The 25,757-nt window shown below is 34.0% G+C and overlaps 1 protein-coding gene and 2 long non-coding RNA genes across 4 annotated transcripts; 2 read left to right on the forward strand and 1 right to left on the reverse strand.

Annotated features, from left to right (window-relative positions):
* Nucleotides 1-1,764: 1,764 nt before the first annotated feature.
* Nucleotides 1,765-23,092, forward strand: LOC123677381 (proteoglycan 4-like). Of its 2 annotated transcripts, XM_045613871.1 has the most exons (8): nt 1,765-2,072; nt 16,288-16,975; nt 18,789-19,142; nt 20,709-20,903; nt 20,968-21,208; nt 21,266-21,621; nt 21,706-22,137; nt 22,269-23,092. In XM_045613871.1, exons 1-8 carry the CDS (start codon nt 2,056-2,058, stop codon nt 22,623-22,625), a joined length of 2,640 nt encoding a protein of 879 aa, XP_045469827.1. In that variant the 5' UTR covers nt 1,765-2,055; the 3' UTR covers nt 22,626-23,092. The 2 variants fall into 2 exon arrangements, with proteins under 2 accessions (XP_045469827.1, XP_045469828.1); XM_045613872.1 differs by lacking the exon at nt 18,789-19,142.
* A 556-nt stretch (nt 23,093-23,648) lies between these two features.
* Nucleotides 23,649-25,266, forward strand: LOC123677382. Its single transcript, XR_006747096.1, has 4 exons — nt 23,649-23,785; nt 23,843-24,429; nt 24,481-24,999; nt 25,063-25,266. It is a non-coding gene; the product is annotated as an uncharacterized LOC123677382 (long non-coding RNA).
* On the reverse strand, nt 24,807-25,677 carry LOC123677383. The gene is made up of 2 exons (XR_006747097.1): nt 25,616-25,677; nt 24,807-25,553 (listed from the first exon to the last, which is right to left on the reverse strand). It is a non-coding gene; the product is annotated as an uncharacterized LOC123677383 (long non-coding RNA).
* Nucleotides 25,678-25,757: the final 80 nt, after the last annotated feature.

Consider the following 25,757-nt stretch of genomic DNA (forward strand, 5'->3'; position numbering starts at 1 on the left):
ACGATCGCCTCTGATTGTTTCACTCGGTTTTAACAACTCATAATACACTACACCGTGCTGGTCCCACCAAATACTGAACATGACCATGGGACCGGTTTGGCCGTCGACGTGGAAGCATGGCCGGGTTATCCCCATGATTTTCTGCGCTTGGGATTATGATAATGAACCCATTTTTCGTATCCAGTACGATGTGATGCAGAAATCCCTTCCGTTTTTGCCTTGCAAGCAGCTGTTCACAAGCAAACAAATGCCGTTCAACATCTCTCTGCTTCAACTCGTACGGCACCCAATTTCCCTGTTTCTGAATAATTCCCATGACAGGCGTTTTAGAATGACTTGTTACGTCACTCCCAATGATCCTGCTAATTCTTGTTGTGTTTGAGACGAGTCTTAATCAAGTAATGCCTCCAATGCTGCATTTTCGAAAATCTTCTCTCTTCCACAACCATGCTGGTCTTCGAAGTCAAAATCACCATTCTTGAAGCGTTGAAACTGAAACAACTCTCGGCACATTCTTCCACTAATAGCGGCCTCACCATAGGCATTTGAGAGCATTTGATGAGCCTCAGCCGCAAGATTTCTCAATATAAATATTGAAGCAGAAAATTCAAACCTTCCGCAAATGACGATAATTTGGCTCATAAGCTGACATGTTTAATCGAGAATAACTTTATGATGCAGACACAAATCGATTTCGATGGCGTTATGTTTACAAATACCTAAGCTTATTGTATGAGATCGATGATTTTTTTTTTTCGACTACCACTTACCGCTACAGCCATCTATTGTAAAACGGTGGAAGCAAAGTTGTACACCTAATATGTAAAATCTCGACTCAGTTAGATTCTGTGATCAATGAAATATTGGGTTTTCTTTTCCAATATTCTTCTTGAATTTTCTATATATGCTCTTGGCTTGAAATTTTGTAAGGGTCTCGAAACTGTTATTCCTCATGAAAACCCAAAATCTCAACTCCAGCGATTTCATGCTGACGAAAATATTGAGCAATTTTTTTCGAGATTCTTCTTAAAATTTCTATGGTTCTGACTGAACTATCAACATAAAATTTTGCACAAGGCTTTAAACCATCATTCTACATCAAAATGCAATAGTTCACCTCGATCAAATAAGTAGTTTTGAAATTAACAGGAAAACTAAATTTTGAACATCCATGAAATTTTAAATCTTTCCGTTGGAGAGTTATAATATTTACTGCCGAACAGAATCGATTTTGAGGAAGGATTCGTCATCTGCGAGTGGAAAGTTATACCTATACCAGCTCAATATCCGAAAATTTCTAGGCATTGTGGGGAAATAATAGAGCGACTCAAAAATGAATTAAATGAAGTTCTTTTGAGAGTAGTTACATTTACTTGTTGTTACCGCATTAAAATCCCTTTTTGGCCAGACCATAGACAACAACCAACCTAGTCGACAAGTTTGCATAACATATATACTTGTTTCAACAGCATTGACCCAGATCCAGATATCAAATGTAAGAACTCTACTTATTTCACTATTAAATCTTGGAAGTAACCACGCAGACAAGAGAATCAATCCCATTCTTCGACATTGAAACAGGTAAAGGTCCAATTTCCCAATTCAGAAAAACCACGACTCATCCATTATCGAAGATGATGGCGCTTCTTATAGCACGAAATATAGATAAAATTCCGATATCCCAATATTTCGAAGAACAAATGTCATGGCGTAGTAAAGGAGGAATAAAATATAAAGGAATGCTTCACAACAGGCGCACGTGGGGTCGAAGCCAATAGCGAAAGTTGTCTGGCTTCTCGACTTCTTGCTGAAACTGAAAGCGACAGACAGCACACTATTCTTTGCTTCTTTCTTCCACGGACACCGTGTCAGTTCTTTAGTTCTTGCATGTGGTTGCAGTGTAACGTACTGTGTGTGTGAACGCTGCTTTAGAAGTGCCGATTTATGGACTGAATAGTTTGCTGACTGGGAGCTCCAGGTTCGTGTCTCCCTGCCGCCGACGTCCCACCTGATACGGCCCTGGACTCTTTGACCCTCCTGCAGGCCCTTAGAACCATGACCGCCATGCATTTGTGAGTTATTTTTTCGTTTTTATCAAAAAAATTTTTTTTGATAGAAAAATTTATGCATTTATTGATTTTAAGTGATTCCAAAAAAACTTTCATTTTAAAAAATAATATTATAGTTCAAAAAAATTTTTTGTTACCATAAAACGACAGATGGATTTTTACTGATTTTTTTTAGGACAAATTTTACCAGAGCCCCCTTCTTTTTAATCAAGTTTTTCTTCATTATGACTCTTCAAAGTTAGTTCTGGTTTATTATTTCCAATGAACCTTTTGGAATCGTTGGAGAGAAAAAAATTTCAACCCCCTCTGAAATTTTTATAGTTTACGTTTTCGCATGAAATTTCGTGTAAAAATTATTCGCTACCCGTCATTGATCCTTCTAGTTCGAGAACACGATCCTTGAATATTCAAGACAAAACATAAATTGAAAAAATTATTTTTCCTAAAAAATACTTTTCAACACAAAATCCTAGCCGGCATAGTTTCCTAGTCATAAATTTTCATTAGGAATTTGTAACGAAAGTCCATAGGTTCAAACCCTGCCGCGGGATTGTCATTATGTCAAATTTTTTACATTTATTTTTGAATTTTTTTTCGACATATTTAGAAAGAGGCAAATGAGCCAAAGTATAAAATTTGCAATGAAAAAATAATACAATAATATTTCACCTACAATTACGGGTCTTCAACAATGCAAATGAAATTGATTCCATTCAAACAAAAATTTTTTCAATATTAAAATTTAATTTAGTTTCAAAAAATATTCAAATAATTTTCGATTCAATATATTCAGGATACAAGACAAAACTTTGCACCCTATCCATTGAATTTGGGAGGGGGTGACAAATTTAAAAAATGGCTCCACCACTAAATTGAGTCTAATTTATACCTACTCTCGAATATTTTACGATGTCATTCATGTGAATATAATTAAATGAAAATAAAATTACGAAGAACAAAGCGATTGAATAAATCTATTATAAAAAAATTTAATTAACCTTGATTAATTTAAGGCCACCCATTGGTAATGAAATGTCCTTTCAAAATCTTAAAAATTAAGCCATGCCAAATTTTATTTTTGGCATGAGTAGGTTTCAAAGAAAAATTTCATTTGAAGATCAACAGGAGTGCCACAGAAATTTACACTTCTAATATTTCGTTCGTTTTTGAATTTTCCGAATTCATCTTCAACGAAAATAATTAAAAACTATAAAAACTAAAAACAACAGGAGTGCCACAGAAATTTATACTTCTATTATTTCATTCGTTTTTCAATTTTCTCATTCATCTTCAACAAAAATAATTGAAAACAATAAAAACTGAAAACAGCGGCTGTGCCACAGAAATTTATACTTCTAATATTTTGGTCGTTTTTTATTTCCTTATTCATCTTCAACAAAAATAATTAAAACCAATATTTTTCGAAAATAGTGGTACCAAGCTCAACTTTACTTTTCTTGCTATTGTACTTTGCATGAAAAAATCGGAAACGATTTTCAAGTGCATCAGAAATCATAAGGCTGAACACGAACTCATAGTACAGACATTTTACGGTACTACACATTCTTGAATGTCCTTCCTAGGACGGAAGTGCTTTTTTTGGTACTCAGTGACAATGACCGCTAGTCACCGTAACAAATTATTTGAATTTGACCTACTTCTGCTCATATTTATTTTTATGGACATCATAATGAATTAAATAAGTCAATATTAATGGAACATCTACCTTATTACGGGCATCAAAATAAAATTGATGTCATACTGAATATATTTTATTATTATTAAGATTTTTTAGGGAATCTTAGGAATATATCTCCAATATTGCATCAAGTGGTATTTTAGTTAGGATCATAATTTTTTTAAATAATTAGTTATGAATATGCATTTTTATTTCGAATAATAGTTGCTGATTTGACAAATTTTCTCTTTGCAATTAAATAATTTTTTTCTGTGAAGTAGGTTTTTAATTTTTTCTGAAGCGATTAATCATTTATAGCCGGATTTCGCATAACCAAGAAATGCTTGGTTATAAAGCAGGGCCACGTATTATCCTTTCACTTTCATTTTATCACAAACCGTGCTACAAAAATCAGGCAATATTATGATTATATTGTAGGACAGCGAAATGATCTTGTTGAAGTTTTATAAATTAGGTTCATGAATATGTAACGACATTGCTGCACTTTCAGAATTCACCACAAGAGCGATATTTCTTGCGGTTTCTATATTCGAAAATCAGCTGAAGAAATTATTCGGAGAAGTTGCAACAAAACATTTGAGGAAATTTGAAATCAGCAATATGTGGTGTCTTCACTGAATGAATTATAGATATTCATTGAGTCCGGGTTCGAATTTCGCTGTTGGATATTTATCAATTTTTTTTCATTTAGATTTTTATATTTTTCTTTGTGGTTTAAGATATTTTGCTTAGATAGTTCCGGAATATTATATGCTTATAAAATTCTTTTTTGCAAATAAGTGAAAAAATACCCATCCAATCGAAATGAAATTCATAAATGAGTGAAATGAATCTTTATACAGAAGATCGTATCATTGGGAGATTAAAAAAATTTCGATACCCCAGAATTTTTGGCCGGATTTTCAGTATATAAAGTTTATCAATTAAGTACCAAAAATTCAAATTTTACATGAAGCACGCGAAAATAAAAACATATCAGTGATACGAAATTCCACTAAATTCGCGAGTTTCCCCACAAAGAAAGCATTTCTTAAGTCCCATAGTGAATCAACGTTTCATAAAAACTCAAAATATATTGAAATAAATACCTAAATATATCAGAAATTCAGAAAACAAACTTCAAGCGCGCCAAACGACGTGAAACAACCGATGACACTAGGAGAGCAAAAGTTACCAAACCTTGGATTTCAGTAGGTAGAACAGAAAATAATAAATATTCTGCTTATTATAAATTCGACAATTAGGAAAAATATCGGATTCCAAATATTCAAATTTGCTTATTCAATCGGGAATCACTCAAATAAAAATATGTTTCATTCAATATAATATAAATTCATTACGATATAGTAAAATTGTGGATTTGAAAATATATCCCAATCCGACAACGTAATCTAACCATTTTGGGGACATGTAAAAATTGCGTACACTCCCTCTATCTATGTTTATTACTCTGTGGTTCAGTTCAATGTTGATTTTTAATTTGTTTTATGTCTTCTATCCCTCGAGATATCATAACAAAAAGTCCGCTAGGGCCATATCACTTGACTACAATCTTTTGAATGAATTAAATAACATTTTCAATGTACACGACATTTCATGAGTAGGAAGGACTAAACAAATTTCGAAATTTCCTTCAATCAGGCCTTTTAAATGATCAATTACCTGCCAAAGTACTTTCTTGACAGAATGTCCTTTGCTCTAATAATTACGATTGCGTTAATTTTCTTAGACATGTAGAATTTTCGAATCACACTTTTCTGAAACTGATGTATATAAACATAAACCTCACGCAACTCACAGTTTGGTCTATTAATTTTAATTGGAGGTAATTAAGCAAACAAATAGATCACTAATTAGGCACCATAGAAATCCGCAGTTATTGTTGATCGACACAGCGACTCTGAATGATTTCACCAAACAGATGTGATGTTTCAATGCTCAAATTCATTCAAATTATTTCTACATCCCGAAAAACTTGAATTCCTGCTACTTTGATTGTGGTTATATATATAGAGTTAATTCCTTTTTGAAGGTGGAGAAAGTTATTATCATTCGTTTCCTTGTTTCGACAAATAGAAAAAAGTATCGTCTTATTACAACTACTCGAACTTTACGTAAATACAACCCATGTGAGGATTTTTAAACCTACTCTTCAGTATAAGATGCTACTTGTGGTGTGGGAGAGACTAATTCAAATTCTTAGCTTACTCCCTAGCATGAACGTGAGTTAACTGTAATATCCTCGATGCATATAAGGTGTCTGATGCAATATAATGACTCTTGATCTGATATAAATGGACTCTTCTTCGAATAAATGAAGCGATCTAGGAATCGTGTTCTGCAAAGAAAATTCTAATTGCGATACGATCAAGTTTGATCGTAAATGAGTGTATCCCTTTCTAATGAAGTGGAATCTGTCAAAAAAATTGTCTATAAAACACTGAAATGAAGTATAAATTTGAATAAAATCAATTACATCATTTTCTTCAAAAAAATATATGGGTGACATGTTGAAGTGCAAATTACAGGCTTAGGAGAATTGAAATCAGGCGATCAATTTTGATTTATCCAACGTTTCGTCTATATGTTGAGACTTTATCAAGACAAGTTCATTTAATCCAACAATGTTTTTTGTGTGGGTACAGAGAATATTGGAAATTAACAGTAACACTTTGTTGAATCAATGAAATCTAAGAAAGAACGAGATACACATCAAAAAGTCAGAACAAACAGTTGAATTCAATTCAACAGTTTGTTATTCTATAATAGACTTTTCTATGTGCATGTCGTTCTTTTTTAGATTACATATATTTAACTAAGTGTTACTATTGATTTCCAATATACTCTGTACCTTCTTTTTTTCTTATATCAACATTGAAGGGAAATTTATCCTGATTGATTTCATTCTCTTAATATTGTTATTAGTATTTATTTGATTCCTGTTCTTTCTTAGTTTTATCTCGACTAGTCTAATTTAATTTTTTGATTGAACAAAGTCTTTTTCCTCATCAAAAATATACAGATCTACTCTTTTAATAAATTATAGGTTCTACACAATTCAGAGGTTGTTTTAAAAATCTTTGTTTCGTTTGAAGAACTGTAATCTCATTCTTGTGCTTGAAAATAAATTTGCAATTTTTGTGAGTCTTATAAAGATATAAGAGTATTCAGCACTATTTGTTATTATAATTATTAATTATAATAAAGCCCTTCTGCTAAAAATCCAGGTATGTAGGTATACAAAATCACAGCCCAAACGGGACCATCTAGAGCAAAAATGACAAGAATAAGACCCCCCTCGAGATCGTTTCGAGTTCCCAAGAAAACTTTCAAACCTTCGATTTTCCTCGCAGTTTTCGAGTATACAGGGTGTTGCGGATTATTTTGACATTCTAGTCTCATTCCTCTGTGGGCAATTTGAAAGTATCACGACGAAAAATCTACTGAGGGTCACAATCTCATATTTGATTAGTTATTATCTCAATACTTGAGGTTTGGTTTTTCTTTAATGATAGAAATTTTGATACTCTTTCTTTCAACCTTTTTTGTCGTAATGAAAAGTTATTTGCATCAAATATTTTCATGTGGGCATGCACCAAACGGTAGGTCCTAGGAAAAAAGTCATATGGAGTACCCCTCCTAGAATCAAATGATTATACCAGGTGGATCGTCTAAAATCAGCTCACGAAAATGGGTTTCCGAAAAAAATTTTTGAAATCTAGTGAGGGATCTATCTAAGGGGCTGAGCCCAATCAGCGAGCAAAGTGAGTCATCTATATAAAATTGATCTGTTGAAATATATGTGGATATTTGCACGAATTTCACAGATAGTAATAATACTAGTAATTCATTAATTGGAGCGTTTAAATAGTTATTCATTACTGTACGAAATAATTGTTTGGCTATCTAAAGGTCAGTGGAATGGATCTAATGAGTCAGAACAATAAAGCATTTGAAGAAGGTGGAGTTTGGCATTGCCCAATCGCCATTGAAACTATGGCAATAGGTATTAACGGTTTCAAATGAGTCATTAAATGATTTGACACGTTGTGAATTAAATAGCCAAATAGGACTCTCAACTATACAGGGTGTTTGTGAATTGATGCGAAGGATTTTGAGATCATATTTCGATGAAAATTAAGAGGGGTATTTCATACCATTTAAGTTCTAAGCCTTTCTCCCTTCAAGTTGTTGCCCTTCGAAATTGTGATAAAAATTTTGTTTTTATTAAAATTTTCTATATGAAACAACTCAATAATACTAATTTATTGTAACATTACTTGCACTTATCTCTAAACCACTTTATTCATATCCGAAATGTAGTCATTTCTTCTTTGTAACCATATTATTGTTTATTTATTCTGAATAAAGTTATATTATTACTATCTATAGTAATAAGTAACAAAATCAGATTTCCCTCTCAAGGAATTTAGAAAAATTAACTTAACAGCCAGCTAACAGCAGTTTTGTCAATTTTTTTATTTCAAATTTTATCGTAAATGTATGGAAAAATCGACCCTTACTGCATTTCACCTCAGACCTCTGTATTACTTCAGCCTTCTTCAAAATCAACAAAATTGATTCAAATATATGTGGAAAAATTCAATATGCAACCCTTGACTTTTTCTCTTAAAGTTGATAATTTGATTAAAAACATAAAATAATGTTCAGACCCCTTCAGAATATAAGATTTCGTTGAGGAAATTAATAGGCTGCTGCAAAATGTAGTCATATTAACTAAAATCGAGAATTTAATTTTAGAGACATCTTCATTCTTTCTTCAATCCAGCACCACAGTCAGATGTTATTTACCATTACTCAAGAGAGAAAACGATAAAATTCATAGGTAAATTGCTAACAAGATAGACTCATTCACTTTTCAATTGGTCCATAAAGTCTTCATCAGAGACAGAATAAAAGGATATCATTCATGGTCGATAATTAATAGATGAACAAAATATGATTTGAATACAATTGAGAGAAACCAACTCTCCCAATACTGTTAGTTTAGAAATCGCAAATCACATTTCTTTTCCATACCACAACTGACACCTCAGGATCATCATTTTCTCACACCAAATAATTTCTAGCTTGTTAAGGTAGATACCGAATTAAATTGAATATATTTTTAATTTGATACATATGATTATGGAAGGATGCTCGGTATTGATTGTAGTCAATTCGAAATTATAAAGGGTGTTTTTTTAGAGCTATAGAACTTTAAATTGCAATAAAACAACTATGGATTATTCGATTGACATGCATTTTATTTATCCACAAGATAATCTTGTGGCATTACATTTTAAATATGATTTCTGGCATATGACCGCCACGGCTGGCTCGGATGTAGTCCAATCTGGACGTCCAATTTTCGATGACTTTTTCCAACATTTGTGGCCGTATATCGGCAATAACACGGCGAATGTTGTCTTCCAAATGGTCAAGGGTTTGTTGCTTATCCGCATAGACCAATGACTTTACATAGCCCCACAGAAAGTAGTCTAGCGGTGTTAAATCACAAGATCTTGGAAGCCAATTCACAGGCCCAAAACGTGAAATTAGGCGGTCACCAAACGTGTCTTTCAATAAATCGATTGTGGCACGAGCTGTGTGACATGTTGCGCCGTCTTGTTGGAACCACAGCTCCTGGACATCATGATTGTTCAATTCAGGAACGAAAAAGTTAGTAATCATGGCTCTATACCGATCACCATTGACTGTAACGTTCTGGCCATCATCGTTTTTGAAGAAGTACGGACCAATGATTCCACCAGCCCATAAAGCGCACCAAACAGTCAGTTTTTCTGGATGTAACGGTGTTTCGACATACACTTGAGGATTAGCTTCACTCCAAATGCGGCAGTTTTGTTTGTTGACGTAGCCATTCAACCAGAAGCTTCATCGCTAAACAAAATAAAATGGACGTAGTGCGCGATACGTATTCCGTACAGAACCATTATTTTCGAAATAAAATTGCACTATTTGCAAGTGATGTTCAGGCGTAAGTCTATTCATGATGAATTGCCAAACCAAACTGAGAATAAATCACTTGACATCTGTTAAATCGGTCTCCATCTTGAACAGTAATGCCAACTTAAAGTTATATACCTCGAAATAATGGATCTTTGGAATAATTCAAGAAAAAAAATCAAAATAATTTCGATCAAATTCAGATTCAGAAATAATTTCCCAATCCCCAAAATATCCAGATATAACAGTTTCAGCAATATATATACAGCCCCAAATTATGCATCGGATCTTGTGAAACAAATTGCGAACGTCTAAGCTTTCTATTGGTCCGTGAACTTATCGACAATTATAATATCGAAAATTTTTATTGCATCTTATCTTAGCGCATTGCGATTGTGTGCTCATAGAGTTGTATAACGTTCAACTTGGCGAGTGATAGCAGTAAATAGAGATAATGGACGTTCAATCGGTTGGATGCTTGCCTCCAAGATTTGCAGAACGACCTTGCCATTTTCGCAATGAATAATGAAAGGTTGAGCAAGCGAAAGATATTAGAAAGGATTATCAGCCTATCCTTTCTTCGGGTTCTCGGTTGTCGTTCAATCAATTATTGTTATTACCTATATGATTGTGAGGATCCATATTGGGAAATTTAAATGAAAAATCCGTCCTTGATAAGAAAAACACTACTCGAATATGATCGTTTATCCTAAGACGCAAAAATGGGAAATTGTAGATTCTAACAGGCCAATTGAAAAGTCCCCGGTCTACTATAGTGAAACACATTTTTTTGGCAAAATTCGATTTTATTATTCAACATAGTTGCCTTCGAGGGCGATACAGCAATTACAGCGATCTTCCAACTTTTCGATACCATTTCTGTAGTACGATTTGTCTTTCGCTTCAAAATAGGCCTCAGTTTCGGCGATTACTTCTTCATTGGCGCTAAATTTCTTTCCAGCGAGCATTCTTTTGAGGTCTGAAAACAGGAAATTTCGCTGGTGGCCAGATCTGGCGAATACGGTGGATGCAGAAGCAATTCAAAGCCCAATTCATGCAATTTTGTCATAGTTTTCATTGATTTTTGACACAACGCATTGTCTTGATGAAACCTTTTTTTCTTCAAAAGGGGCCGTTTTTTAACGATTTCGTCCTTTAAACGATTTAGTAACGCTATATAATAATCGCTGTTGATGGTCTGGCCCTTTTGGAGGTATTCAATGAATATTATACCTTGCGCATCACAGAATACTGATGCCATAACCTTGCCAGCTGACTGTTGTGTTTTTACTCGCTTTGGATTCGGTTCATCATATACAGTCCACTCAGCTGACTGTCGATTGGACTCCAGAGGGAAATGATGGAACAATGTTTCATCCATTGTCACATATCAACGCAAAAATTCAGGTTTATTGCACTTAAATAGCTTCAAACACTGCTCAGAATCATTAACCAATATTTGAATGAGGTTGATATCCACCAATTAGAATGACCTGCATGTAGCATCTCTGGGATGAAATTCAAAGGAACATTCCCATCGAGGACAGATAAAAAGGTTACTTCAAGCCAAAAAACTGCAACTTATGCAGGGCAGTTTTGAAATGCAGTTCAAAAGAATACTTTCAGAAAGTCAGTCACAAGCAAAAAAGAGCTGTCTCTTGTGGGGTACCTTAAACCACACTTTTTCCCTTATTAAAAGTGAAAGAATTGACTAACAGCCTTAAAACGAACTAGCATCCCTTGATCAGTGGAAACCGCTCTTCGAATGATCACAAAAAGTGATGGAATATCACAAAAGCTCTAAGCTTATGAGTTCTCACAGAGACTTAGGAAAATCAGAAAAACTCATTTAATATTTTCAAGTTTTTCATCACCAATATGATTAACTAGCTTACATCTCAGAAATAAGGAAATTCAAAGAAACATTCAATATAAATTTCTGAAACTTAATCATTTTCATAAGGATAACATTTGGGGTTGGGCTAGTTCAACAAAAAAAGGCGGTCTGACAAAATGGCGGAAGCGCAGATTAGATTTCTTCCGGTAAATTATCAAGAAGTTTGTATTCTGACATTCTGCTAAGTTAGAAACCTTTGAGGGAATGTGTTCTACAGCTTTTCGAAGTTTTACGACTGTCAGATGAATGGTGAAACAATGCATAATAGACAAACAAACATATCCTTTTTATATACCACATCCTTTATTCTCAGGCTTTCTGGAAAATAATTTTATGACAACATATCACTATTAAAATGAATCTATATCAAACAAGATATGTTCAGAATAAAATTCTCATTACTGCCTTCAAAAACTAATACTGAATGAAGCCTCAAACGATCTTCATTCAAAAATACATTTAGTTTCACTTTAAAAGAGCAGAATATTTTCGAACAGAATATTTCCTAGAAATTGTGCAGATACCTACTTTTTTAAACCATAGAAGAAACTAAATAATACGGAAGTATGTTAATAGCGCTCGAAAAAGACTTTGCGTCGTGTTTTTATATATCAATGTAGTTGGATAATACTCTAGAGTTCATTTTATTCAGGTACACCGAATTGAATGTAGTCTCGTGCAATTATCAATTCTTTCATAACACATCTCATGTAACAGCTGTCTCATGATTAGTGAAACGACTTTGCGACTACAAAATGAATTACCACCAGTAAGAAGATATGCAATTTTATCCTCCATATCTAGACAGACAGTGATATTAGGCGCGGATTTGAGATGAGCCAACTTTCTAATTATAATGCTGGCAGCTTGTTCTGTTTACATTTAGGTGATTATAGTTAGCAGGTGTGAAGTTTACAAGATTTTTTTTTCGTATGAAGAAGCTAACTGTAGAGAAATTCACTCAAGAGTTTATTATACCAATATTGTTTCAAAAACGTATGGAGTTCCAGCATACCATTTCAGTTAACATAAAGTTATAAAGTTACGAAACTCCATGTGAACATTCAGTTGATGTACCAAATGGAAAGCATTTCAAAGTGGCCGAATATTTAAAAAAAACTGAGTGTTGCAAAATGGCGAATGCGATTATTTCAGAATTTTTGATCATTTTCATTGTGAAATTGTATGTACTATGCTAGAAACCTTTGTGGAAGTGTACTCAATAATTTCTTAAAGTTTCATGGTGATCGGATGCATCATATAGTATTACATAGTGGACAAACATTTTTTTACGTTCTCCAAAACTGTAATTTTCGAATTTTGTGCAGAAAATGCTATCAAACGATTGGGTTCGACCCATTGATGACAAATCAGTTCTCAAATTCGATTCTGTCCGTCTATCCGGTCATCCGTGAAAACGATAACTCTCTAACGAAAAGACCTAACCTAACCTTACCAGCTGACTGTTATGTTTTTCCTCGCTTTGGATTCGGTTCATCGTGTGCAGTACACTCAACTGACTGTCGATTGGACTCCGGAGTGAAATGATGGAGCCATGTTTCATCCATTGTCACATATCGACGAAAAATTCAGGTTTATTGCACTTAAACAGTCTCAAACACTGCTCAGAATCATTAACACGTTGTTGCTTTTGATCGATTGTTAGCTCGCGCGGCACCCATTTTGCACACAGCTTCCTCATGTACAAATATTAGTGAATGATATGATGTACACGTGCAGATGATATCTTCACAATGTCTGCTATCTCGATCAACTTCAGTTTACGGTCATTCAAAATTATTTTGTGAACTTTTTTTTATTTTTTCGTCGGTGACTGCCTCTTTTGGGTATCCACTGCGTTCGCCGTCTTCGGTGCTTATTTCACCACGTTTAAACTAGGCATGCCGATCAATAATGGTTGATTTTCCTGGTGCAGACCCCGGAAACTCTTCATCAAGCCAAGATTTTGCTTTTACTGTATTTTTTTCCCTTCAAAAAACAATATTTTATCAGCACACGAAATCCTTTTTTTTTTCAAATAACAAAAGCAGCTACACTCTCAACGGAATATCTCACAAACTAATGGTCGGACTGCTGTCAAATTTTGATACGTATCGTTTGAAGGTTGGTACTTACTAAAAAACAAATGAAATTAATACTAGCACCGCCATCTGTGCATCAGACCGGGGACTTTTCAATTGGCCTAATATTTCCCTGATTACAGATCCAATCAGAGTTGAGATTTTTATGTATATAATAATATAATAATAATAATAATAATAATAATGTTTATTCAACATAAATAAACATGGTGAGTTACAGAGGTTTTTAATTCTAAAATTAACTACCTGTGCGTAACTATATATATGTATATATAGAATAACTATTTCAAAATTAGTACGAATTTCATGTGGATAGCGTCGAAGGAATCATAGAAAATAGCTTGAAGCTTTGTGTAAAGTAGTAAAAATACATCTCATATGAATTTTCTCATAATAATTACTCAAATGGCGCTATATTGCAATCGTAATATCAAGAAGTATTTAATAAATTCTTGCAGCACATCTGTCATGTGATGAGACGTGACAACGAAATCATTAAATCTTTGAGTAATTCAGAGAGATGTTTGAGGAATGTCATCTACCACCACTAACATTATTATAAATCAATTGGTAATAATCTCATTATCGAAAGAATTTTCTTTGGTATGAAATCATTCACCATACAATGTATTTAGAATCATTACCTATTCTGAGAAGATAATATTGAATCGACGAATCAAATATCCATCGAATACTTATCTATTTTCCAATTATTTGCTCTACATTCAATTCAATCTAACCGAAAAAGGAATTGATCTTCATTCAAGTTCAACAGAACAATCGGCAACCTGGAAAAACTTGTTTTATGGACTACTTTCATTTTTTATATCAACATTTTGCATTATTTGTTCAGCTTCGAACATATATCGTCGAGAAAATGACTCCGGGTCATATAAGAGTGAAATGATTATCTCTATTTTTATCGTGATATAATTTTTAATGTCTATGGCAAAACTTGTTTGAAACCATATGCAAGCTACTGGTGCCAGTGGTCATTCTGAAGCACTTTCTTCCTATGAATAAAAAAAATTCTGACCTTGATCGACAAAATTTCTCTCTGAAATACTTTCCTTCGAACGAGTATCACGTGATTGATAAGAGAATAGCGAAAAGAAACGCGTAAGATACGTTAATAGAATCCAACGTAATATCCAAATTCCTCAAGAATTAGGTGTTAATTTATTCGCATATTGTCATATTTTCTCCAATATTCAATGAATAATTATATAAACTCAATCTGAGATTATCGTAATATAAAATATAATATAATAACGTTGGGTAATAAACTTCAAGAACTTATATAATGACCGCATTTCGGCAGAAAAAGTGTCATTTATATAGTTTATTGAAAAATCTTTCACCATGATATTATATTGCTTTGATATAGGAGGCTTTGAAGTTGAGTGAACTGAAGAGTGTGAAAATAGTCATGCAAGAATCAAATGTTCAATTTTACATGGTTTTCTGGAGCAAAGCATTGGATCTACAAATATGACAAAAAGTTTTGATGATAAATAACACAGGGGAACAGCTGTTTTGGTGTCGAGGGTTTTTGAGCTAATTCTATATCAATTTGATGTCCTGGATTCAAATAACTTATTTCTTTTTAACTAAGAGCTCAAATTCTAAAGATATACAATTTTAGAGTAATATAAGTTACATTATTTCAACTCAAATCCGTGAGTGTAGTAAACAAAAGTAGATACGAAATTTTTATTTTAGTTATATAAAATACAATATTATGTCGTACTTACAAACAAAAAAACATTGAAGAAATCAAATATTCACTCAACACTTCGAAAGCTTCTTTTCCGCGACATTCTTGAATGTTTTTTCAAACAGTCCCTTTTTAAACTCCAGCAGTAATCTGCCATCATGTGCATGTCCCATCTTCTTTGGTAGCGGTCCTCCATAACTTTAATATCTTTGTGAAATCTTTCACCTTGTTTATTACTCATGTCTCCTAAATTTTCTGGAAAACGGTCTAAGTGGCTGTGTAAATAGTGTATTTTAATAATTATATTGCACCCTAAGGATTTGAAACTATTAAGCATCTTGTTAACCATTTCAACATAGTTTTGAGCTTTATGTTTGCCTAGAAAATGTTCTACAACTTCAACAAATGATGTCCAAGCTTCGCGTTCAACTTGATTCATTGAATTTATGAAGGCAGAATCCTTAATTAATTCTCTTATTAGCGTCGTCAAATATCCCTGCTTTGAGTTTATAGATTTACCTGCAATTTACTCATTTATAGACTGGGAATAAAATCATAGTACCTACCTTAATGAATATATAATAATTTTAGACCTCTCATGAATGAATATACTGAATGAAACCCACATCGGTAGATAAGTTGATGTATCTTAAAAAAGTAGAGCTGGTAGAGAAAAACGGATTCCATCTGCAGATTAAGCGTCCCAAATATAGTTAAAATCAGCTCTAAAATCCCAGGCACCAAAACAAATTTTTTTGGTTTCCCTGTGTAATCATTTTGCAATGAGAACCTTTAAAATCAGAAAAATATTCACTCCATCTTTTCTTTTTCAGATTATTCCCACTCATCATTGCTGTCGCATTGGCAGCACCAACACCTCAAGAAAACTCAGTAGAAACATCAAAATCCCAATCCAACCCAGAATATGTCTACATACAATCAACTGGACCAGGTTCCAGAACGATCTCAAGAAAGGACAAAACCGAACCTGAGAGGCCTTTTGAAACCTCCCACAAACTACCACCAAGTTTGACTTTCTTACTCAAACCCACAGAAGACGAAAACGAAGAAGAAGCATCAAAAACTGAAGAATCAAAGAAAATAGTGAAGAGAGCAGCTCCAGCTCCTGCTGGTGCCATTAGATTAGACGTCAAAAAGCTCCTTGAAAAATACAAGGATGAGTTGGTTACAAGTACTACAACAACACCAAAACCAACAAGTAAAACAACACGCAGGAAGACTAGAGCTAGGACAGATCAGAAAAAAACAGAAAACCGAAGGGTTAAGAAGAGCGCAGAAGTAACAACAGTTAGTTCAGTACTCACCACCAGCAAGATTGAACCAAAGGCTGTAGATGACGATGTGCCTTTGTTAGCAAGTGGAAGTGAGAAACAAAGATCTAGAATTCAGATAAAGAAAGGTCCCAATGGACAAGAATACGAATACGAATATGTTTACTACTATTACGATGAAGAAGATGATGCCAAAGACTCCAAGGATAAGCAGCCACTGAAAGATGAGGTGGGTATTGATAATAATTAATATACAGGGTGTTTCATGTGGAAGGGAACCAGTCAAATCACGAGATTTGAATTTTCGCATTTCTGTCAAAATACTTTCTTGCGATTTGATTCGTGTGCTTTCATTTGAAACATTATCTCCTTTTTTTCGCCTTCTTTTATTTTTTCTATCTTTTGACAAGGTTGTGAGTTTGTCTTCATTTGTTATTTTGAAATTTGATGACTAATATTACTTACATCAATCGGAATACGAGTTACTTCTGTTTTCTCTAGGACAATTTCATGCTTCTTGCATCTTCCGTCAATACCAGATTCATCTCGTTTCATCTGAGAGAAAACGCTCGATTATTCAATAATTATTACAAAATGATTGAATTGTTACAGAATAATCAGAAACTTAGATTATGAAATTTGAATTCCGAAACAAATTTACTACTCTTCACTTATTATAGACGCTGGTGTACTGAAATGTATTCTCTACGATATTATGATTTATATTCCGCATTCATCATTCAAGAACTCTAGACTAGCATTAGTTATAAGAGAAATCTGAGATAGAACTTCAAAATGTATGAAATACATCTCAGAATTTTACTCAGATAGAAATTGCTTCTTAGTGAAGGATTTTCCAATAAGAGGTTTCATTTTGAATAGCCGGTATCAGTTTGAAATAAATAATAATAAACTGCTAATTTCCACAAAATTATCAGTATCAGTTTAAATCAATAGTGAAGCTGGTAGAAACATTTGAGCTATTGGGACAAGTTAGTGATGTGAAGAACCGAAACCGTATGCGCCGCTCAAGAACAACTGAGAATATTGCTGCTGTAGCTGTAGCTCGTCTATTTTGGGAATAAGGCTTTTCAAAAACGATATTACACCGAATTTTGCATAAAAACTTAGGTCTTAGGGCTTTTAAACTTCAGTTAACACAAGAACTGAAGGGAGTCGAGCACTAGCAACGTCGTATCCTCACTTATTGGGTCCTTGAAATGCAGCCAAATGATTAGGATTTTCATCGATAAATCATCTTCATTGATGAGGTTCATTTTCACTTCTGAGGCTACGTAAATAGATCTTTGGGACCAAAAAATCCAAAAATGATTGTTAAAAAGCCTCTCCATCCTCAACGTAGCACCGTTTGATTCAGTTTTCGATCTGGTGTTCTGATTGGACCTTACTCATTCGAATAAGAGGCTGGTGCAGCTGTTACAGTGAATGGATTGCGCTACCTAGCTATGATTAATGGTTTTTATGACAAGAATTGGTATAAATCGATGTGGACGACGCGTTTTTTCAACAGATCACAATTGGCCACCAAGATCTTATGATTTAATGCCTTTAGACTTTTTTCTTCGAGGCCACGGGAAAAAAAGTTCTATGGCAATGCTCCACAATCGATTCAAGACCTCAAAGATGGAGTTCGTGAAGTAATCAAGGACATACAGCCACAAAAAAGGATATGGTGCAGCATCCATAACTCTGGCGGTCATTGGTTTATGTCATTTCTATCGTTAATAGCATAACTTTCTCTTCACAATGAAATAAAGATCCATGTATTTCTATAAAACATACTAGTTTATTTTAGTATAAAAATCAAACCTCGTATTGGAAGACCTTGTAGTAGGTAGAAGCCTTCACCACGCTCACTAGTTGAAGACCTAGCACAAGAATTATATCAACTTTCATTATATCATGATCGTTTCAATCTCTTACAAACTAATCTTCATCAAACTTACTAACAACCACTACTATATCCATTTGCACAAAGTCAGCTTTGGGAGATGAACTAAATTAACAAAATAACATCGCAGATAACTAATGCTCACGATGGACCTGCAAGAAACGAGATAGTAGAAAAGTCTACGCTCCCTTCACGTCGAAGGACAACAGAAGCAACTAAAACAACAGTGGCACCGGAAGTCAATGAAGTAGTACCTTCCTCCACAAGAAGTAGGGGTAGACATGTCGTCCAACACAGTGAAGAAGCTGTGGCAGATGAGAGACTTCCAGCGAGTACAAGATTTCCACCAAGGAGCAGAAATTTGAACACCACACCTCTAGCTGAAGAGGCTAGCACGGAGAAACCTGCAAGCACGTCTAGACCTCGAATCAGAAGGCCACAGAAAGAGAACGTGGAGTCTGATAATGTCACAGATGAGACCCAGGTTTGTAGGGAACTTGCTTTGTAGTTGTGGTTATGGAAATTAGTTTCGAGTTTGAATCAATATTGATGAGTTCTATGAAATGCATCACTTATTTTGAATTCCGGATGTGGTCTTCATTTTTCGCTTTTAACTTACGATTAGCAGATAGAAGAACATTATTTGTTGGTATCGATTTGCAATTTGTGATTTGATTGAATTAAAATAGTTACTTCAGCTTCAATAATGCAAGAATCGTTTTTAGTCTTCTATCAAAAGAAAACTGTAATTTCAGTTTTTAAAAGAGAAAAACTGGCAGAGCCATATATGGGGAATAAAGTACCTATACCTAATGATTGTTTTTAAAAAAATTCGTTTAGTTTATGACCAGAAATTGTGCGATATTGTAGAGCAAAATTCAATAGTTTTCATTCAACAAATTTTGTATCCAAATTCAATAATTTACTCCTTGCTATACTATCTATGTTTTAGCAAAAAAAATTTTAATTTAAACAGCTCCCTCTGGATGTTGCAGTTTCTTTGTCAGTTAATATATTTTATACCCGAAAATATCAGAAAATTTTATTTTGTAATATAATTATAAATTTCGATATGTTATCCGAGAATATTACTGGGAACAGCTCAATACAGAATCGATATAAAATTATGTAAGATCAAGAATAAAACATTCTTTGAGCACTTATTTAGATTCAGTAATAAATAATACATTTTTCAGTTCACGTAATGGAAATAACATAACGGTATTCATACTCATCTACATAGTCATAAGGAAATGATGAGAGCATAAGATTTATCGATATAAAATTACTTATATTGTGCTCATGATCCTTCTAGTAATAACTTCTCGATTGTCGATATTCTCATTCTTGTTTCGTACTCATAATAGCAAAATTAGATTCAAAGCTGAGAGTTTATGAATTTCCCATATCACGAATACCTATGATGAATTTAAATTATTATATCATTCGTTTGAAAGATTATGCTCCAATATAATATGAATAGATAAGTAATAAATTCATGCAATAGAATAGTTATGTGTTTCGATATAAATATTGATGTAAATTCTTGAGGATTATCTTATAGATTCCGAAAAAGTTTACTATGTATTTTGAGAGGTAACAATTTTATTAGAATTTTAAGCTATACAAGGTGAGGGTTTCTCGACCAATATTTATGCCCTCTTTTGATGAATTGCGGTATCTCAAGGGGATCACTGAAGAAATCTTCAATAAGGCTACTCAATAGTCCCTGGCTTATACACCTCTACACATCCGCCATAGAGACACTACCAATAAAGGGGGTTTCAAAATAAGATGCTAATTCTTAAGAGGGGTCTATACCGACTCAGCGGTCAGTTCAAAAATAAGTACGCTATATTTTACGCTGGAGACCATCGGTTTGTAAGAGGTTTTCACTATTATTGCGTCATAGATATCTATTATTATATTGATTTGACTCGACTAACTCAAACGAATAAAACATTCACATATACATTCCGATTATATTAAAACTAAAAACTGAATTTCAATATCAATTTTTTTTTCATGTGACTAAAAAATTTTTTTTCAGGGATCACGTGGTCGTACTCGTGCCAACGTTAAGAGACCATCCTTAGAACTCATCGACAGCGACACTTTCAACACAAACTACAACGCAGCTGCTCCCCAATCTGATCAACAGGGTGGTCCTTCTTTCCCAACCGATCTTCCAGCAGGTCCAGTTCGTTTTCTTGGAGTAACACCAAATGAAAGTGTCAATTTACCGGTGAGTTTCATATTTTTTATTCTGATCTAACAGCAAATCATTCGTCATCATCATTGTTCCACAGTCTCCATCAAATGAAGCAAAACCTGAAGAAGTTTCATCATCCACACAAGATGAAAATCTGGTGTCTGAAAAGGTCAAGGAATCTACAGTTACTGAGGAAACTGTTGGAGCTACAGATCCTATGGATAAAGTAGCCTTGGACCTTTATGCCATTTCGCAAGGAAACCAAAAACTACTTGGTGAAGACTCCAATCAAACTGACGGTGAACTTGAAAAAGAATCAGAAGAGGATGTCACAACAGGTAAGTTATAAAATAAACTCCGAGAAGAAAATGTATATTCATTCTTTACAATTTCAGAACAATCAACTACCACAACCATGCCAACTACGACAACAACGACCACAACTACTACAACCACTCCAGCACCAACAACTACCACTACAACAACTACTACCACTACTCCAGCGCCATCTACTGAAGGATCACTTTTTGGTAGAGGTCGCTACAGAGGTAGACCTGGCAACAAAAAAACAACCAATCATTCCACAACAACTGAAAGTTCGGCCTCGGAGGGTAGCAGCAAACCTAAGAAATTCGGTGGAAACAGATCTTCTTTCGGTGGCAGAAGAACAGGAGCAAGAACTTCCACAACTGCTTCACCAGATGAAGAGAAGATTTCTAAGGAAAACTCCAAACCTTTGAACAGTGGAAAAGTAAGAGATATTCTTATTCCATTGTGTATCTTAAATAATGCCACTCAATTTTTTTATTATCTTTTGATTTTGTTATCATTTCAGCCCAATTCCCGTGGTCGATTCGGTTCAGGCAACAGAAGCAGGGCCCGAACTACACCAAGTCCTTCAGAAGAAAATCCAGAGTCCAATAGCGTCTCTCCATCAACTAGCTTTCCAAGACCATCCCGACCAAGACCTACCTTCAACATTAGAGGAAGGACTAGGCCCACTCCTGCTCCAGCTGCATCTGAAGAAACATCACCGGGTGAAGAAAACAGTGCCACAAGTGAAGCCAGCGTTAGTACTACAGCTAAATCTAGAAGAATCCAACCTGGTGCTCATTCGGCAGTTAGGCCATTGAGACCTGGACCTAGGCTCAACTTATCTAACAGGCGTATAGGAAATCATGGACCTACTAGCACGTCGACTGAAGCAGCAGTACCAGAAGATAACGCAACAGGAGAGGAAGAAGCACCAAAAGTAGAGGAAAAAACGGTAAATATAAGATTGTTGTTTTTTTGAAATCAGCATTAATAAGAGACATGAGTTTGTGTTGCTTCAGTAGATGCTCCCTCATTATTGATTACAATTTTTTTTTATCGTTATTAAACATATTATATTTCCAGGATGAAGAAGCTGCTGAGCCTGCGCCTCCAGTAGACAACAACCCAATCAACCGTCTGCGAAACAGAAATAGGATTCAAGTTGGATCAGCTTCTAGACCTAAAGCCTCTGCAAGTTCGCCAGTTCAGGTTCGTAGAGTGAATCCCTTATTAGCCAGAAAGAGACCTGGTCAAAAAGTAGAACCATCAACTGAAGCTCCTGCTGAAACTGAAGTCACCGAAGCTTCGACAGATACTGAAGAAGAACCTGCAGAGACAGTAGCAGTATCTTCAACTACAGAAGAACCAAAAGGATTGAGCAAACTGTTAGCTGGTAGGAGAAGGTTAGCTGGAAACCATAGACTTCCTGGTAGAAATTGATAAAAAGATCTCTCAATTTATATTTACAAATACTTTCATTCAAAAAGGTATTAAACAAATCATATCAAAAAGGTATCAAACAAATCATAAAAATATTTGGATAAAAATACTCAAAGTGAACTCAAATTATGAGTGATTAACTAATCAATCATTTACGTTGTGGAGACCATGAAGTATTTCATTACTGAACGAGAACTTTTGGAAAACAGTTGATTGATATTCAAAACTATAATTTTTTTTTTAGTAACTAGTTCTCTCTTTGTACATATAGATAAGAGTAATTAAGTTAAATCAATTTCAAATTATTCCACTAGTTAGAGACCAGTATGCAAATATTTATTAGGTACCTATTTTATTTTTTTTTTTTTGTATCTCTGATATAAGCGAATGTACACTCGAAATTATCCTTGTATGTGTTTATCCCAAAACTGCTTATGTGTACTTTTTTAATAAAAAGTCTAATCAATCATGTTTTTTTATTCTGTCAGTTAAATTGAGAAATGAGTTTACCTACCTCCTCAAGAAAACATTACGTATATTATTCATCTTTCTCTGCATCTCCTTTTTTGCTTTTTTCGAACATAGGGGGAGGATTGTTTGAATATGAGGTCATCATCTACGTTGAAAACTTTATAGGTACTAATGATTATGTTCAAATAAAAAATGTTGGAATTATGTGGATACGTACGAAGGGGAAACTCCGTAGACAATGTTCTAATAATACCATAGAGTAATAAGCTGTTTTTAACTTTGAGATTCAAACCTACATGATGTTGAATGGAGAAACCATTTCCCGAAGAGCGAAGGTAAAGGTTTCCTGGTTTTCCCGAAGTCTATGATAACATTAAGATGCATAGAAAGGGATTCTATGCATGTAACATGTATGGATTTTAAATGTCCAATTCCCGCCCCTCCTAACTGATAGAGCACAGAATGCTCCAAGATGCTCCAAAAATTATACCCATTCCCGATTCAAGGGTAGGCAGCGCCCTCTTCAGCATGCTTTTTCAGCTAAAGGTAAGATATTGTAAACAAAAATATTTTGAGTGTTATTTGTGAAGAAAGAAATATGATGGACAAAGAAAATAGTGTATTCCTCAGTTTAACTGAATATTTCCGGTATTTGAAAGCAACTCCTAATAATAGGAATGTGATAGAAGGTGAATTCATTCTAATTTAAGAATAATCGTCCATTATCTAAAAAACAAACATTTTAGGAGAAGCGGTCTTGAATGCATGTAATTATGTGTGGGAATATAGGTAAAAGTATTAGTATTATGCTTAGAATTGTTCGGCTTATGCTTGCAGACTTCAGCCCTTTCAGCAGATCCTCATGAAATCAGAGGAAAAATAATAACAACTAAAGAAACTGCAACAATATCAGCTTTCAGCTGTTCTTGTAAGGCTGGATTAGGAGGCAGATGTAAACATATATCAGCTCTACTCTTACATTTTACCAGGTTGTATAATTTTTATTTATTTTATGTCTGAATCAGGACTTCCAATTGAACAATAATATAGACACAATATAATTGTTGGTTTTTTGCTTTTCCTTTGGTTTTTATCATTTCAGAACTGACCTCCTCAAATTGGAAAATATTTCAAGCACTGATATCAAATGCTGGTGGAAAAACGAAAAAAAAAGAGACTGGAAATAAATATAAAGCACTACCTCTTCTAAAAATACCATGCCTTAAGGACAAAGTCCCAAAAAGACCCTTGATAACATCTCAAGATGAAGAAGAGAAGATATTAGAAATATTTTAATTGCCAGATTGCCTTCATCGAGCATTGCAATTCATAAGTAGGTAATAACTTTCATGTCGTATGTAATACTGTAATGAGTGATTTTCAGGACTAGGTTATGTAAGGTTCCGAATGTGGAAGGATCTTGCATGAAAATATATGGAACCATTATCAGAAATGCAGAAAATTCCATTTTCATGCAGAATTTTTACAATTTTGGGTCTGAAATTAATTTTAGATGCACTCAATGTATCAGAAAATACAATAAGTTAACTATGTTTGACAGTATTGATATATGTGTATCGACAATGCAAGATAGAGGTCAATGGGAAGAAGAAAGGAAGTATAGAGTTACTGGCTCACGATGCTATGACTTATATACTTTTTCGAAAAATGATTGGGAAGAGAAATGTGGTAAATATTTTTTTCCCAAGCATTTTTCGAATATCTATACAAAACATAGCATTAAATGCGAGCCAATGGCCCGAAAAGGTTTCAGGGTTTTCTATACAAAAAATAGGTCTTGTGATATGTAGAAGTGAACCATGGCTGGCATATTCTGCTGACGGAATTTTGTTAAAGAATGGCAAGCCCTATGGTCTTTTAGAAATAAAGTGTCCATTCAAAGGTAACAAATTCTTCATCAACATCTTGAAAATAATATTAAAAAAAATATATCTTTATATTTCAGCAAAGCAAGCCTCTGACTTGGGGAATTGTAAATATATTATAAAAGAGAATAATAATTATGAACTGAAAAAAAACATAAATACTTTGCACAGGTGCAGGTGGGAATTGCAATCCTAAATTTAGACATTTGCCACTTTATTATTTATTTTTCAAGCAATAATTCATTCATTGAAATTAAGGTGCCCTTTGATGAAGAATACACATATAATATGTTAACTTCTTTGAAAAAAAACTAAATTGAGAAAATGTTACACCATATTTGTAATGAATAATTGAAAAATTAAAATATTTTTTTGAAATAAAATTCCAGTTATTCTATTTCCACTTATTAAATGAAACGGGTTCTCTGTTTGCTCTACTGTTGCATCCATAAACACAACAAAACACCTTTGATTTCGTTATTTTAGGGCAGTAATCACTATCCATAATGTTGAAATAAATATTAGATAAATGATGAAACTCTAGAACACAACTCTTATAACTCCTCGAACACTAAAATATAAAAATTTAAAATGCAGAAATGCACGCCGTCAAAGCTTTCACTCCTACCATACCTTGAGCCGATATTACAGTTTCTTCCGATAGGTGGCTTGGAGATGAACTTGAATCGCTAATAGGACACAGATTTTTTCAACACAGAACACTACCACAGATTACTCTGTGATTAGTCTGTGACACTACTTTATATAACATTAG

The sequence above is a fragment of the Harmonia axyridis genome, chromosome 4, assembly GCF_914767665.1.
Source record: "Harmonia axyridis chromosome 4, icHarAxyr1.1, whole genome shotgun sequence".
Classification (NCBI taxonomy): Eukaryota; Metazoa; Arthropoda; class Insecta; order Coleoptera; family Coccinellidae; genus Harmonia; species Harmonia axyridis.